Here is a 15,518-nt window from a genome sequence, read left to right on the forward strand (position 1 = left end):
GGCAAGGGGGGCACGGCCTTCCCGCGCTCCTCCTCGCAGGCTTCCCACGGTAAAAGCGGCTCGGGGCACGCAGCGCCTCCCGCTCGGCCCATCCGAGTTTACTGCCTGCCTCCCCGGATGCGTTGTGACCATCAGGTCCCCCTGCCGGGCTCCAACCCAAAACGTGCAGGGCCAAACCTGAACCTTTCAGTTCCCAGGAAGGGCCCCGGGGATGCGCAGCGAGGACCACGCTTGTTGAAGACGTGCTCGTGCCCCAGGGGCGGGGATCACGGCTGATCCCATCACCATTGTCTGTTGTAGGCTCTCACAGAAGAAGCTTTCACCGAGCAGCACATTTACAGAAAAAACACAAACAAACGGAGCAGTAACGAGGCAGCTGGAGGAGCCGGTCGTGCCACAGCTTGCCCGCTTGCAGCGTTCTCATTTCCAGCGTAATGCCGCTGCCAACGCTCCTTTCAGCTTCGGTGTGGTTTTAAGCCCTCGAAATGAAAACACGGAGGGTCCCGTTTCTGCATTAAACCCCTCCTCCCTCCGCCTCAAAGCAGACTGGAAGGTTTTGGGCACAGCCTTCCTGCAGGGTGGCACCCGGTGGCATTGGGGCACACCGACCCACACCGCTCCTCGGCTCGCCGCCGGCTCCATCCTCGTGCCAAGCGTCCGCCCAAGCTCTGGCTTGTGTAACGCCGAGGATCCAGAGCCTGGAGCTGGAGTGGAGCTGGCACAGGTTCCAAATTTCCATTTCAAGGGAATTTCGGCATGTATTTCGCTTTACAACTCCACAGCAGTGTCCCGGTTACAGCCCGCCCCCCCCGTCAGGGATTCACGGTGCAGAGTCGGGAGTTTTGGTCGCGCTTTTTTCTTTCCACGCTATTCCAGCAGCGCTGTCACCGGCAGCGTGCTGCCCTCACCTTGCCGTGCCAGGAGCACAGATCGCTGCGAGCGGCTACTGACAAGCCAGCATGGTGCAAAAACCCAAAGTAAAACAGCAAAGCAAGCTGCTTTTCCTCCTGGCTCTGCATCGTGGAGCAAACCTACCCCAAATCATCTGGCTGGGGCTCCCCCCGTTGAGCACGTGCTGTCCCCTTCCCTCTCAAGGGCTGCACAGGAGGTGGAGGGGACAGTGAAAAATAACTGCTGCCCCAGCTGCGTGTACCTGTTTGCAAGGCTCTACAGCAGGAAAATAAATAGATAAAAACATTAAAGACATTCCCTGCAACAGCAGCAGGGGAATGAGAACGTGATTTTCAGCAGAGGAGAGGTTGGTCTGGGAGAGGCAGGGCTCAGGCTCGGACAGGTCAGCGGTGGGACCGACCGCTTTGTGGCACTTGTTGAGACCTGCTCGTTTTCTGTGGTTGCTAAAGGTGCCTTCCCAGGCCTCTTCCCAAGCAGGTACAAACGGAACTAAGGTGGTGAAACACGAGGGAGCGAAGCCTGCTGTAATATATTTAAAAATGGCATCCACATTAAAGGCCACGCGAGGGATCCTTCAAAGTCACGGCAGCACAGGATATTCTCTCTACTTGCCCGGACTCATTTCCAAAGTAACCTCTGGAGCCGCTCCAGGAAAGCTTTTAAGTCGGTGGAAACTGCAGAGCTGGCACCCCCAAGTGGTTTCTCTGAGCCACTTCGTGTGCCCTGAGCTCTCCTCATCTCCCACCAATAGCTCAGACATCAGCTCCTCATCCTGCTGCGGATGGGCTGGGGCTGATTTGGACACAGACCTTTCAAAGCCGTCTCTTTCAGATTTCATTTTGCAACAGGGAGACTCCTCGGAGACCTTTCCCTTGCAGAGAAAAGCCAAGTGTTACAAAACCTTCCTGCTGTCAGCAGGATTTCTTACGTACCCAGAATTAATGCCGCAGGCCGACGAAGGCGAAGTAGAACTGCCAGAGGACTTTGGCACCGTCCTGCACCGTGCTCACGGGCGGCCCGGAGGCTTTTTGTCTGGTAAGCTCGGTGCCCTTCACACCGAGTATCCTTCAGGATCGGCCGCCCCTCCTGCTTGTAAGTCTTGGAGAGGAAAACGTGAAAGGACAAACCTCTGCTAAGCTGCACACCTACTCGCAGCCAGAGTAAACCTCGCCACTCCCAGGCAGCAACCGAGGACAGGCAGATCCCACTGCTTACCCCAGCAAGGAGCAAACGTAGAAACGTAGGAAGGAGGCACTCGGACGCCAGCAGGTTCAGCTGCTAACCCCCAGGGATTTCTTTCCTCCTGCCACATGTCCGAGCCGTGCCACCCCTGGGTGTGATGCACGAGGCACGGCAGACAAAAGGCTCATTCAGAGCTCCGGCGTGGCATCTGCTGCGGTGCTTGAAAGGAGGAGGCAGTGGGATTCGGAAGCGTCAGAAATATGTAAACGGCGTGCAAGGGGAATGGAGCCATGAACGGCTCTCACCCCGCTCCACACGGCTGCACGGCCACGCGAACAGCGGGGAGCACAACGCAGCCCTCGGGGGGGAAGGAAGGAGCGCGGGCACCCTGAGCAAGGGCCCCGGCAGCGGTTCCACAAGAGACAAAAAGCAGATGTTTCACAAAAAGCTCACTTTCCAGGTTTATTAAGTAAAGTTAACTGAATCGTTTTCATTTTGTGGGGATTCCTTTCTGTCTAACCCGGGGGGGGGGGGTCAGCAGAGCTGCACAGAATCACGGTTGGACTGTGATAACCCAAATACAACTTTGGCTCATCTCACTGCTGACACATATGGAATGACTCGGGGGTTATTACATGCTGTGTCTGCTTGAGGCAGGTACATGTACAGATCAGCACAAGTTGCAAATGATAGTTTACATCCTTTCAAAAACAGAGCAGGGCATTCAGCAAATGCACTGCCATGAGAAGACATATGAAAAAGAAATTATACAGACTTGCAAATACATAAGAAGTTCAAGAGATGCAAGAAACCTCAAACACAAGAAATGTCAAGGGGGGGGGGAAAAATAAAACACTTAACTTCAGACACAATGTGTTCAAATTAAAACCCAGCTGTAATTTCAACTCCCGTCCAAATGGGAAACGTACAGCAACGCAATTTAAGAGGAACCAGGTTTTGTCCTGGGGAAGAGATGTGTCCAAAAACACGGATGCACAAACAGGTTCAGAATTCTAAGCAAAATGTCCCTGGGCATTGGTGTACTTGACTCTTGGAGCCAGAGCAAAGCAATTCATTACACTTGCTGCACTGCTGGGCCTACTGCTGGGTCTCGGTGCTACGACAGCACGTAGGGTTCCAGGCGTCAGCGAGAAGGCAGCACGCAAACTGCTGGTTACAGAGAGAACTGCTGCAAGCCAGATCTCCCAGGGATCGACTAGAGTTAAGGACACCTAATTCGGGTAGCCTGGCCTCCACTGCACATGGTAGTGTAATGTTCTGCAAGGGTCTTCGGTTCTTAGCTCACTCCTTTCTCAGCCTGAGTTGTTGCTGTCTTGTGCATGAGCACAACTGGCCGTGCAAAATTATTCCAAAAAACAGAAGGGACAGGACCAAAGAAAACTGGCTGAACCTGGGGCTGGCTTTCAGCTCCTGTTTCCAAATATCGGTTAAAGGTTGGAAATTTATCTACAAAAGAAATAATATAAATGAAATAAAAAATGGCACCGTCCACAAAATTAAAAAAAAAAAAATCTTACAACACAGCCTCGTAAAAACGGCTTTGCAACGAGAGCTCAGTCACAAAATGAAGGGTTCTAGCTCTTCGTACATCGGAAGAGGAAACAAAGCTAAAAAGTACTAGTCCACATTCTCTTAATAAGTTAAACTTACTTTCCCTCCCCCTGTCTACAAAAGGGGTAGAAGCAAAGGGGAAAATAGGCTACCAAAAATAAAAATAAAAAGAAAGGAGAGAGAAGGAGAGAGCACGCGCGAGAGAGAGAGAGAGAAAGAGAAAGAGAGAGAGAGAGAGAGAGAGAGAGAGCAGTCTGTGGTCAGAGGCTCAGAGCAGGGCTGAGTTCCTTTTAAGGGTTTAAAAGATGCAAAACAGCTCCTCAGAAGTTCCCTCTCTTCAACAGTTAGTTCAATGCTGTAGCCATAGAAACTCAAGTATACATCGGAGGAGAGATTCTTTCGGGCAGATCCACCGGCGGCCAGAGCGCTGCTCAGCATGTGTTAATCCTCAATGATTATGGGTTCATCGTTCATGGGCTGGCGCAGCTGCACTGCCTGGATGGGCCGGAGGATAATGGGCTTGTAAGGGCGTCTGGCGGCTCGCTTGGCTTCGGAGGAGGAAAGCAGCTTGCGGATTTTCCTGCAGACAGAAGGGAAGAAAGGAGGCTGTTACAGAGACCCAGGGCTCAGGCATTGTGGGCTTCTCTGCTTCCCCGAGGGAAGCCAGGCCTGCACATGCAGGGGCTGCTCCCTGAGGGGATGGGCTGCTGCTGTTTGTTTTGGCAGCGTCTGCCCCAGGGAACTTTTGTTTTGCCCTGTGTAAGCCGTGCCAGTGAAGAGGCAACTGCTGACACTGGTCCAGAGCCCTCTCCCTGTCCCTGGAGAGGAGCAGAGGACGTCCTGCTGCAGTTTCACAGGACCGGGGTCTCCTGCTGTAAGCACAACACATGAAATAGTTACGGCAGCCAGCTCCCACACCGCTGATTTCCTTTGGTGCATGCAAACACACCCGGCACAACGTGCTGCGGACAGCTTTGTGGGAATTTCCAAAGCCTGGTTACAACAAATCCCTTCTGGCAACCTCGCTTGCTTCCCCGCCTGCCCATCCATCTCCGACAGAGCTCTCAGACATCTCCCGTCCCAAGCAGGTGCACGCAGCTGCCTCTTCAACAGGAACCCGGCCCGGCAGCATCTCGTCTCCCACGAGCTGTGCCCCGAGGCTGAGACAGTCACTAACGAGGGAACCAACCCCGGGGACTTGTCCTTCCCCAGCACCACTAACAGGGTGTCCCCCCTTCTTCTCTGCACGTGCCTGACCTAGGACCAGGCAATATTCGAGACTTGCATTTGTTAAGTTTCCCTACGCATTACAAGGCTGGCAGTGACTCTGGTCAGAGGCAGGAAGCAGATTTCCGTCAGGAGAGAAAGTAAAACACAGAGGGGGACACGCTGCAGGCTTGGAATTAGAAAAACAAGGTGGAAAGAAACAATGCAGAATGATTACTCGCTTCCTTCGGACAACACCAGGCTTAGGGCTAGAGGAAGTGCCTTGAAAAAAGGCAACGCAGCAACAACAATAAAATGTACGATATAATTAAAATGAGAAAATCATTTCCAGAACACGTTCCAGTGGTCAAAGATTAGAAAGGAAGGTGCTAAATATTCACAGCAGCAGCCCACCAGGACCCATTATACACACACAGCCTCCCTTCAGCTCAGGGCCCGGGATGATGAGGGGTGATGAGGAAGCCTGTCCTCACAGCCTCCTTCCCTCAAGGTTTAACCCAGCAGGAGAGGTCTGGCACCGCACTGGAGGAAGGGCAGCCACATGGCTTTACAATCCACTACTGGACCCTCTGTCCCCTATATTTTTGATTACTCGGCATTGTTGGGGCCAAATTTCTCTTAAAAAGACACATTCTCAGAAGAAGCTGGACAAAATACTCCCCCAACCCCCAATATACCCTTCGTGCCACCAGCACGGACAAACCAACACCTTCAGGTGATCATTTTCCATCAGCTGCAGTCCGATTTGGTTTCCTCCTTGTGCTTTTTGCCCAACTGAACAGAACAAACCTTCTATATATGTAAGAATAGATGGGTCTTCTGTTTTGCTCTGTGTCCCTGCTTCTTCTAAAGCTGACAGGACACGGGGTGGGGAAAGGAGAGAGCCGGGTGGAAGCATGTGGGAGCAGGGAGAACCTCGATGTGCTGATTTTTCAAACTCACTTGGCTGAAGCTGCCTTACTGTTGCAGGCAGTGGAGCTTCTTGCCGTGTCTGTGTGTGCTGTTAGACACCGCCACCAGAAATAGGTCTCTCAGCAGTTCTAGATTCTGATCAGGTCACACTCTGCCTCCACTTGCATAAATTATACGTGCCGAGCTCCGTACTGCGAGGCCTGCATTCAAAGACTTGTTCCTTTCAATCTACCAACTTTTCTCATTGCTCCCTCAAAGCTATCCAGTTTTCTAGCACCGTTCTCAGCAGCACCACACAAAAGGAGACAGAGAGGGGGGGTAACATTTCAGGAGAATCTACTTTCTGAGACAGAAAACACAGCCTGACCCTCAGCTGGAGGATGATATGCAGATATTGCAGTCAGATTGATTGCTACGGAGCCAACACAAAGCTCAAATTGTTTCAGAGCTCACAAACAAGCCTTACATTCTTGATGCTGGAATGCAGCAGATGGTTCAGGGAAAAGTTCGAGGTGAAACGCCCAGCAGAAAACCCGTGCCGCTTACAAAGCTACATCGCTCAAGCTTCCCTGCTTTTCAGCAGGCTGCCAAACATCTCTTTTCAGCACTCTGATCAGTCAGCTAAGCAGCAAAGCTCTTGGACAAAGAAGCCTGTTCTTTTTTTTTTCCCCTTTTTTTTTTTTTCTTTTTAAATGGAAGAGATACCGTCTCACTGAGCTGATGTTTATCACTGTGCTACGATTTCTGTTTGAGATGCGTCGGTCACTGATCCTTCCTGCCACGCTCCGTGGTCCTGTACAAGCAGACGATTCTGTGCCCCCGCAGCAAGTAGCTCTCATGCCTGATATTGATGAATATTCTCTCTGTTCTGTACTGACCAGAGAGCAGGACCTTGTAGTAGTTCTGAGACATTGCTACTGCAAATCTACAGCATTTCTTGTGGTTTGGACAATAAAGATGTCAAGAAGTGTTTTATAGATGTAGGATTATGAAATAAGCCTTGAGCATCCGAGGATTGAATCAGAGACTGAAAACCCTGCGCTTGCAACGGCATGTGAATTTGTCAGATCTGTAACAGGATCCCAGCACCCCTTCACCAGGGCAAGAGGACAACAGGAAAAAAGAAATGCCCTCAAAATTTAATTATTTCTCTCCCTTTGCTTTGTCATTCATATTGGAGATCTCACTTCTTACCTTCGCAGCACCTTGCAGGACCAGAGAAGGAAAAGAGAAAGGCAGGCTTGAGATAAGAACCAGGGTGAGATGCACAGATGCACGGCAACTTGGACATCACCGTCTCAGCCTGTGTTCAAAGCCCACCTTGTAACAGGCCCACAGAGCAGTCACTTGACACTTGAAACACTTTGCAGGCTGAGGAGAAGTGTTCTGGGAAGCACTACAGCAGAGATGTCAGCACACAAGGCGGCATTCAGAACGTGTGCAGCCTCAAAAAATGATTGTGGCCAAAACAATCTGTACCCGGGTAGAGACATACTGCAAGAATGGATAACGTTGTGCATAATTCAGCAGTTTTCAGTGGATGCAAACATAAAAAAGCTTTAGTAGCAAAGGAGAACCCTGTGTAGAGGAGGCTCAGACCCTCAGCATTACCCATGAGCCAGAATTATTCTGAGACACTAAGGTAGGACCTCCAAAGGCATCTATGGGTCTACATCACGTGAGTCTCCCACCTCAGTCTTCCTCCCAAGTCATTTTCAACATCTTAAAGGAACTGCTCAAGAAGGAGAATCTGCTTTCTCTGGAATGCAAGTGCCTGATTAGGCCTATCAGACATGATTAGATCAATCATAGTCTTTATCCACCTAAACCCCAAAAGCTGTGTCGGCATCCAGTCCGCAGCAGCAGATCTGCTGAAGAGATCCCTGCATGGAACAGAAACCAGAAGACTTCCCTTAAATCCTCTGAAAAATCCAAGCTTCTTACCTGGTTTCTTCGGTAGCCATGTAGAAAACATCATCTGGTGCATCAATCCAGTTCATCCTCCTCCTTTTCACTGGAGGCATGGATCCACCACGAATTAATCGGACTTTTGTTGGGTATGATTTCCCATTGAGCAGCAAGTTTCGGCTTGGTCCCTGACGTGACACATAAAAAAGTACAATTACGGACTGCAACAAACCTGCAATAGCATGTGATAAGCACTCAAACAAAGGAAAAGAGAGTTGAAAGTTTTCGTGTTAGTTGTTGAGAGTTTCTGGTGATTATGTACCCTCTTGCCCACAGATGAATAAAGAATTCACAAAAAAGCAATTGTCCATGAGCAGTAGAAGTTAGGCACCTTCGATATACAATAGGGCAGCGATACTCCAGCGACAGGACAAATAATAAATGGAAGGCATCACCGAAAATCTGCTTTTTGTGTCTGTAAGATGACATCAAACTTGAAAGACTGAGCATAAAGACTTAGACTTCAGCTACTACCATAAACCTAGAGCAACTCTAGTGATTTCAGGTAAAGAAATCTAGCTACACAGCATGAAATATAAAAACCAGAATTTACAGTTACCCTGGGGTCCAAAACTTACCCACATCCTTTTTGTTCTCAGGAGGTTAATATTTTAGTATATACTATCATCATTAAATAAGTTGTACATTGTTAAATAAGTTGTAAAAAGTTGTAAATCTAGATTTACAAAGCTTAACACCTTTCACCGTGAAATCATTTTGAGCATTGAACAACCCGGATTTCCCAAATATAACATATTTGCTTTGCAAATCAGCTACCATCTTCCAAACCCGCAGTAGCCCCCTTCCACTCAACTGGAAAAACATGAGCTGTTATTAAGAGAGGTGCAGATACAAGGGAGCAAAGGATTAAGCTTCGCAAATGCAGCTGTCCTTGATCATTTGAAGTCCAGTTCTGCTGCCCCTCTTCCTGCTGATAAGCGCATTGAGAAATCCCACTGAAATCAGTAACACTAGACAGTCAGGGGAGATACAAAATGAGGGCCCAGGAAAATGGATATGCGTAAATTAAAGCTGGTCAGAAAATGCCACAGTAGAAATTTAATGCTGGTACGTAACAGGCCAGAACACCTCCCCAGATGAGCATGAAATGGGAAACTGAGCATGCACAGAGGGAGATCTGGCTGGGGAGATCCACCTCGAAAGGAAAGGTGAGGACATGAGGTACCCACGCCCATAAATGTCAGGTTACAGCAAAAGCCCAGCCAAAGTTCTGCACATTGACTTCAGAAGGGAAGACTCTGGCTTGTCCATCAAGGAGGGGAAAAAAAAAAACAGCAAAACCACGTCTCTCTCACATTTTATCTGAGGATGGGAAAAAAAGGATCAATGACTTTTTTGACCAGCCTTAATTGACTATACTAGCCATATCTGCTTCTTGTAGAAAAGGAGGACTGGAGAGCTAAACTAATGAAATCCCACCTTTAAAAATCCTAAGCTGTTGCATACAAGTTCAGTAACAGTTTTATTTCTTAGTTGCCCAGCTCCATCCTATACACAACACTTTTGGCACCACGGCAAACCACTGAAATACTTCAAGAAGTGCTTTTATATTTGAAATTTATTAAGGAAAAGGCTTCAAGTGAAAGGCTTTTGTTCCCCCATCTCCAGATTTCTCCAAGAAAATCCTTTTGTGAGTGTTGTGAGGGATGTTTTCTCCCCATGTGCTATGTAGGCAGGAGAACAACTCCAGAGACGGTTCTTGGAAATACCTAGGAGGGGCACCCAGCTGCTTTGGGGTCGCCTTTTCTCTACCTGCACAGAACAATGGTTCAAATGGCACATCCTAAACGTGGCCCTTCGGGATCAGTGGCATATTTTATCAAGCAATCCAGGCAGTTCGAGGTTTCCTCCCTTGCAGCTAAGAAGCGTTGGGTCATCACAGATCTGTCCCCCTGCACTGAGCTGGTTTATGCAGCAGACACAAACAAGTAGCCAGTCTCCTCAGTGACAAGCAGTGCAGCTAAATGCAACGAGGAGTAAATAAATACAATTTACTACTTCCTATCGGATGCTCGAGTACCAAGCCAAACGGACGCTTCGTTATTACAAGCAGCCTAGCATGCTCAAGCTATAGCCTCCTAATACTGCCCGCCGTCCCAGAACATTGTTAGATTTAATCATCGTTGTGATCACTCTGCAGCGACCACAGCTCAGAGCTGCTGATTTACCCATGTCAGAGGGCCTCTGCTGACACTAATGCATCGTGGCAGCTCACCTACTGAGGCAAACGCCACTTTATCAACGCCAGAAGCAGATCTTTTCTGGGGGGAAAAAAAATAAATTATGCTTCAAGTTCTCTCCCATGAGCAGAGATGTAACGTCAGGGTCTCACATAAGCCATCAGCGAGGGGTAAAGCGATGCAGAGCCCTTGTGCTGGCCCCTTCACACCGAGGTGAGTTTCATGAGAAAGCATTTGGCCAGAGATGCATCAATCAGACTGGCTATTTGCTTCTGTCTTTTGATAAAACTCAGCATAATGGATGAAAGGCTAGCAATCATGTTTACTCCAGAAAAATAACAGAACGTAACAGAACAAGCATTCTCAGAAGACAACTCAAACACCAACTTCCTAAAGAAATAAAAAACAGAAACTTTTCCATACAAATCCTTCCATCATTTAAGCCTTCCTCCTTCAAGTGAAACACATTCCACCTAGAAACACCTCCAGACCTTTGCTATGAACAGCCACTCAGTTTCCCTACGAGCACAAACAAAACACGTCAATGAGATTACTTTGAACAGAACATCGATTGATTTGAGGTTTAAATTTTGTTTGACCACTTGGACCTTTCATATGCCCCAAAATATTATTTTTCCTTCATTTTTTCAACTTTTCAATGGCTCGGGAAGTATGACCAGCTGCAAACAGCAAAGACGGAAGTGAAGCACTACGGTTTAATGGGGTGTGCTATCTAGAGAGGGTTAATAATCATTCTTTTTTCTTTTCCCTGTTTTGGTTAAATGAACATTCTCTTACCATTTGTCTGGTTTGTCCGTGGTTAGGCAGACCTAACAAACAGGAAAGAGAATAGAGCTGGTAAGACCATTGCTTTTCCAAGACAGAAAAAGTACAAAATCAAAACACGCAACTATGATCGCAACGGTGTTGTTTTGCTAAAAATAAAGAGTTTTCTACCACGCTAACTTCTCCCCTCCTTGGAACGTGACTAAGAGCTTCCTTAACAACATGGTTTGACGAGCAGAGCCCCCACGTTAAAAGCACATTTCATTCTCAGTCTTTTCTCCAGTTTCTCACACCTTTCTTCAAACTACCGCTGCAAGTCCATCTCCTCTGTCAGATCTGACGTTTTCCTCAAGGCTTTGGGAAAATCTGATGTTCTGCTTTAGCTTTTGAGGAATTCACTGATATCAAGGAGGAGAAAGAGGAAGGTATTATACTGTCAAGACAGCAACAAACACAATCTCTCCTATCATCCCTGGATCCCCAGGGAACGATCCAGCTGAGACACGAGACACAAACTGTTAGCACACAGACTGCTCTGAACCTACCACCAGTAAACACTGCCCCAGGCTTAGCTCCATCCGTCACAGAGCACAGCACTCCACACAAAGCCCTCCTCCAGCATCACAAACAGCACCAAGGCTGGATTTTCCTAGACTGCCACTTGCCATACCATCAGATTCCCCATCACACGTGCACCAAACTGAGCTGTGCATCTACGAGACCTCGCAGTACAAACAAAATGTCTTGGGCCATGAGAGCAAAGTGCTGCTACAATGCAGCAGGGGATGGCACAGAATGGACAGAAGGATCTAATAAACAAACACTTCTTACCACCATTTAGTTTTCCTGAGATGCATGCTCCCAGAAAGCACAATTTCTTTAACATCAATGCACCAAACCACCTTTCTCAGCCCCTTCTGGCTGAAAACCAAAAGGGGCAGTGTAACAAAGCAAAACGGGTACTACAAATGCTGTCACTGGCTAGAGGTAGCTGTCAGTAGGAATTCTGCTTTCACATTCATAACAAGCTTCCCAGCACTGTCCTCTTGGTTTGGCTTTTGAGATCTCCCATTGTTAGCCAGCTAAATTGTGATGAAACAGCAGAGCCTTCTCATAACCCAGCAAAAATGGACTTTTACAGCGGATGGTCTATACTCCAACAGATTTCCTCGAAGTTCTCCATGGTAAAAGCAAACACAAAGTATTCATGGCAAGGATGCCACGAAGCACAGGATACAATAACATACTGGGAAGGAGAATGACACAACGAGGGACACTTTGAGCATCGTGCCATCACGTTAAATCAATGGTTTACACCAAGTTTATTTTTAATTCTGGAGAGATGTATGCAGTTGGCTACTTTGAACATGAAGACACAGACACAGCTTCACTTTCTGCAACGTTTTAGTGCCTAGGTATGCACAGAGATAAAGAAATAGTTGCCCAAAAGGCTTCCATCGGATCTGTAGAACAGATGTACCAGGCACCAAGTTAGATGACCAGCAACAACCTTTGGATGTTGACAAAGGCAATGTAAGCGCCAGATAATCACACTTTTTTTTTTTTAAATAAATAAAAAACACACAGGAGCAGCAATTGCATGCAAAACACAGCTGTGAGCAGCCGTCGGAGATGGATGGACAAAGAGCCCCACGGATGTTGGGAAACAGCACAGCCAGCAGGATGCAACCTGAATCTGTTGGCTTCGGCCCAAAGCGCTTGTTTTTTTTCCCTCCCCCTTCCGTACCAGAAAGATAGCATTTTCCTCCTTCGCGGGAGCTCTGAGAGATGTAAATCCACTGATGCTGGTCCCTGGATTGAAGCCACATATTTCTTTTTAACCACACTTAGGATTAGCTCTTTTCTCCTACTAAGAACACACTTGATGCCAGGAGCAGCCGATATGTGGCGGTTGCTGCTGTGATGACTAGCTCTGGATGCACAATAGACACTGAAATTGCTATTTCTAAGCACCAGAATTAACCCAGAATATTCCATAACGAGATGCTGAGACTGACACCGACCGAGGGCTGCAAAGAACCGCTTCCAGCTCTGAGCCCCAAAGCTTCAGCCCTCAAACAGTGAGGAAACAGTGGTCTCAAAACAGGGACACTCCTCACCAAAAGCTACAGCCTCCAGGATAAGCTCCCCTTGACAAAGCTCTGCTCCGGTAAATTAAGGCACAGAAAGTTACAGTTTCAGTACAATTTATGTTCTTGCTATCTGAGTCATAACGTACCAATTAACACGTTAATCTTAACTACCTGTGAATTTCCCCGTTAGTCACGCTTGGATAATTGGAGTTGGAAGGAATCAATATAAAAACAGACAAAAAAGACGAGCTTCAGTTTGCCATAAAAATAATTAAAGTACATGCACAGCTGAAGCGCTGCTTCCAAGTGAACAACCTTTATCCGTCACAGCCACCTAGGAGAAGCAGAAAGCTCAGCATCTGTAACCCATTGCAGAACAGCTGTCAAGTCAACAGGATGCATCTGCACTGGAAACAATGGCTTCTCACCCAGAATTGTTCAGTGGCTTCTGTGCAAGAGATGAGACGTGCGCCTCTAAGAACTAACCGAACTGAATAGCCCAAGCATAAAGGTCTACGGTGATGGCTCCAAGCAGGTCTTCCAGTCTTTTGCAGCCAAAGAAATTGGAATATGTTCTAAGAATGCAAGAGTATGTGGTGTTTTTTTGTTTATTTTCTGTAGCATGGGGAGAGAAAAAAAAAGAGGCCCTGGAAAACCTCCTCCTATACAGCTCTTCCTGCCAAAGCCTGTGCTATACATTGAAATAAAGAGGAAGTCCCAGAGGATTGAGTGAAGACGTGGTAAACTGGATGTATATCCGGAGATAAGCACAGACATCCTTTGCCACAGATGAGGCTACATCATCACTGAAACGCAACAAAACAACTCACCACAGTGCAGAGACTAATGGAAACCCTCAACGCATGCCTCCACTCCTGCCAACTTAGTGACCACGACCTCAGAACTGTTCCTCAGCCATAAAAGCACAATTACAGAGGAGATTGTAGTCCAAAACAGCCACAGCAGGCTCCTAAGGCCTAATGAACCTTCCCTTCCTGAAGTATCTGCCTGCAGACACCCCCTCTCAGTCTGCCTACCTGGTTCTGCCCACGGAACAATCTTATCGCGTTTGGGACTAACTCTTTAGATTTAATGAGTGGTGCCATTCAGATATTACAGACTGAACTGCAGCTGCAGGAGGTTTAGTTATTATGACGATTATTTTGAGGCCAACTCCACACAACGCCTAAGTGCCGTGTTGAGGAGGGGAGCCCAAACCCTGAGCAGCGTGCCCAGCACAGACTGGAGCTGCTTTCAGGTAGTAACTACATCAAGCACCAAGAAGCTGCAGAATAAGCACCAACCATGGCCTCTTTTCTACTTTAGTAGAAATCTTTTAGGGCTTTACCACACCTGAACCTTCACACTGTTGCCTGTATATTCACAGACGCTTTAAAAGCATGGCACAGAAGTCTGTAAAGAGCTGACCCTAGCATCAAGGAAGAACAGCCCAGCTTCCAGCCACTGGAAATAAACTGAAGTTGTTTAATTTGTAGTTGTTAGAACTTACTAACTCCAATCTTCAGCACATCCACCATGCACAAAAATACAGGTGCTTCATCTCGTGTGAACCTAATCTTTTTTTCCTCCATCCAGACATCAAGCAATTAGTCACACATAGCATTTTGTTTTTACTTCTGCTTACCTAAGAGAAGTATCATGCAGAACATGCAATACGCAGCAACATTCATAAGCACATCTTCAGTCACAATCAACACAGAGAATTCAGTCAATTCTTTCAAAAGTTTAAGATACAGGCTATACTACAATAAGTTGCTTTCCAAATCCACACTTTTTATGTGTTTTCCTTTTTCAAAAGTAATCTTCCTCCTGGGATTCCATCCTTCCCAGCAGGAACAAAAACACCAACAGTACCACATTTGTGAGCAAGCTATTAAAAATAAAAAACAAACATGCATGAATGAGGCTTGATGAACAAGAATTTTATTTCCAAGTTACTGGTTCACTTGAAAAAGCGTGTGTTGACATATACACACATACACAGTCTTTGCAAGCCTACAAGAAGGCTTTAGTACCTTTCTCTTTCTTAAACTGCCAAGAGTGTGTTACAACTGTGAGCAGATTGAGTGTCCAGCTTCTAACAATCAAAGGCTATAAACCTTCAGGAATGCAAGTGCAACAAGCAGAACAGACCATAAATTGTACCAAATACCACCTAGACTAACATTTGCTTAAAATTCTGTTGTATATAAAAACAATGTTAAAATTGCAATTTACTTACCTAAGTAAGTTCCTACCAAGATTGGCAAAGGAAAAGGAAAAAAAAAGATCTAAGGTTAAAAAAAGGAAAGGTTCACATAGTTCAGAATACAGTAGCTCAGTCCCATGCAACACATACAGAAACACAGACTGTTTTGTTCTAATGAAACACAGAACTGGTATGTGTTGGACAGATAAACCCAAGACAACATTAAAACAACCAGCAATTCCAAATAAATTCCCAAAAGAGTGGCTTCAATTTTGTATGAGCGAGCAGTGGTTTGTTACCCACCTCCTTCCACTAACCCCTGCATTAACCTCGCTGGATTTGGACAGCGGTTCCTAAAAAGCTCTGTCTAAAAGTTCACACTAGTGGTGCAGACACTCAGTCTAACAGCTCACACTTCATGGTATCTCACAGCTGATGTGCTTGGCCATGCAAAGC

At 47.0% G+C, this 15,518-nt stretch overlaps 2 protein-coding genes across 5 annotated transcripts in view; one reads left to right on the forward strand and one right to left on the reverse strand.

The window, feature by feature from the left end:
* Positions 1-15,518, forward strand: part of NOTCH2 (notch receptor 2) — a 259,660-nt gene that overhangs the window by 6,340 nt on the left and 237,802 nt on the right. The gene's annotated exons all lie outside the window — the stretch shown is intronic.
* The window catches only part of MTA1 (metastasis associated 1), an 80,819-nt gene continuing 67,844 nt past the window's right edge, over positions 2,544-15,518 (reverse strand). For 2 of the 4 annotated variants that reach the window (XM_084527104.1, XM_084527103.1), the window contains 3 exons: positions 10,773-10,804; positions 7,750-7,901; positions 2,544-4,246 (listed from right to left, as the gene is read on the reverse strand). In XM_084527104.1, coding sequence (XP_084383230.1) covers positions 4,108-4,246; positions 7,750-7,901; positions 10,773-10,804 — 323 coding nt within the window. In that variant the 3' untranslated portion in view covers positions 2,544-4,107. Of the gene's footprint in view, positions 4,247-7,749; positions 7,902-10,772; positions 10,805-15,095; positions 15,108-15,518 lie in introns of all 4 variants that reach the window. The other 2 variants (XM_084527102.1, XM_084527105.1) reach the window with 2 other exon arrangements.

The sequence above is a fragment of the Aythya ferina genome (genome assembly GCF_964211825.1).
Source record: "Aythya ferina genome assembly, chromosome: 8".
In the NCBI taxonomy this organism is placed as follows: domain Eukaryota; kingdom Metazoa; phylum Chordata; class Aves; order Anseriformes; family Anatidae; genus Aythya; species Aythya ferina.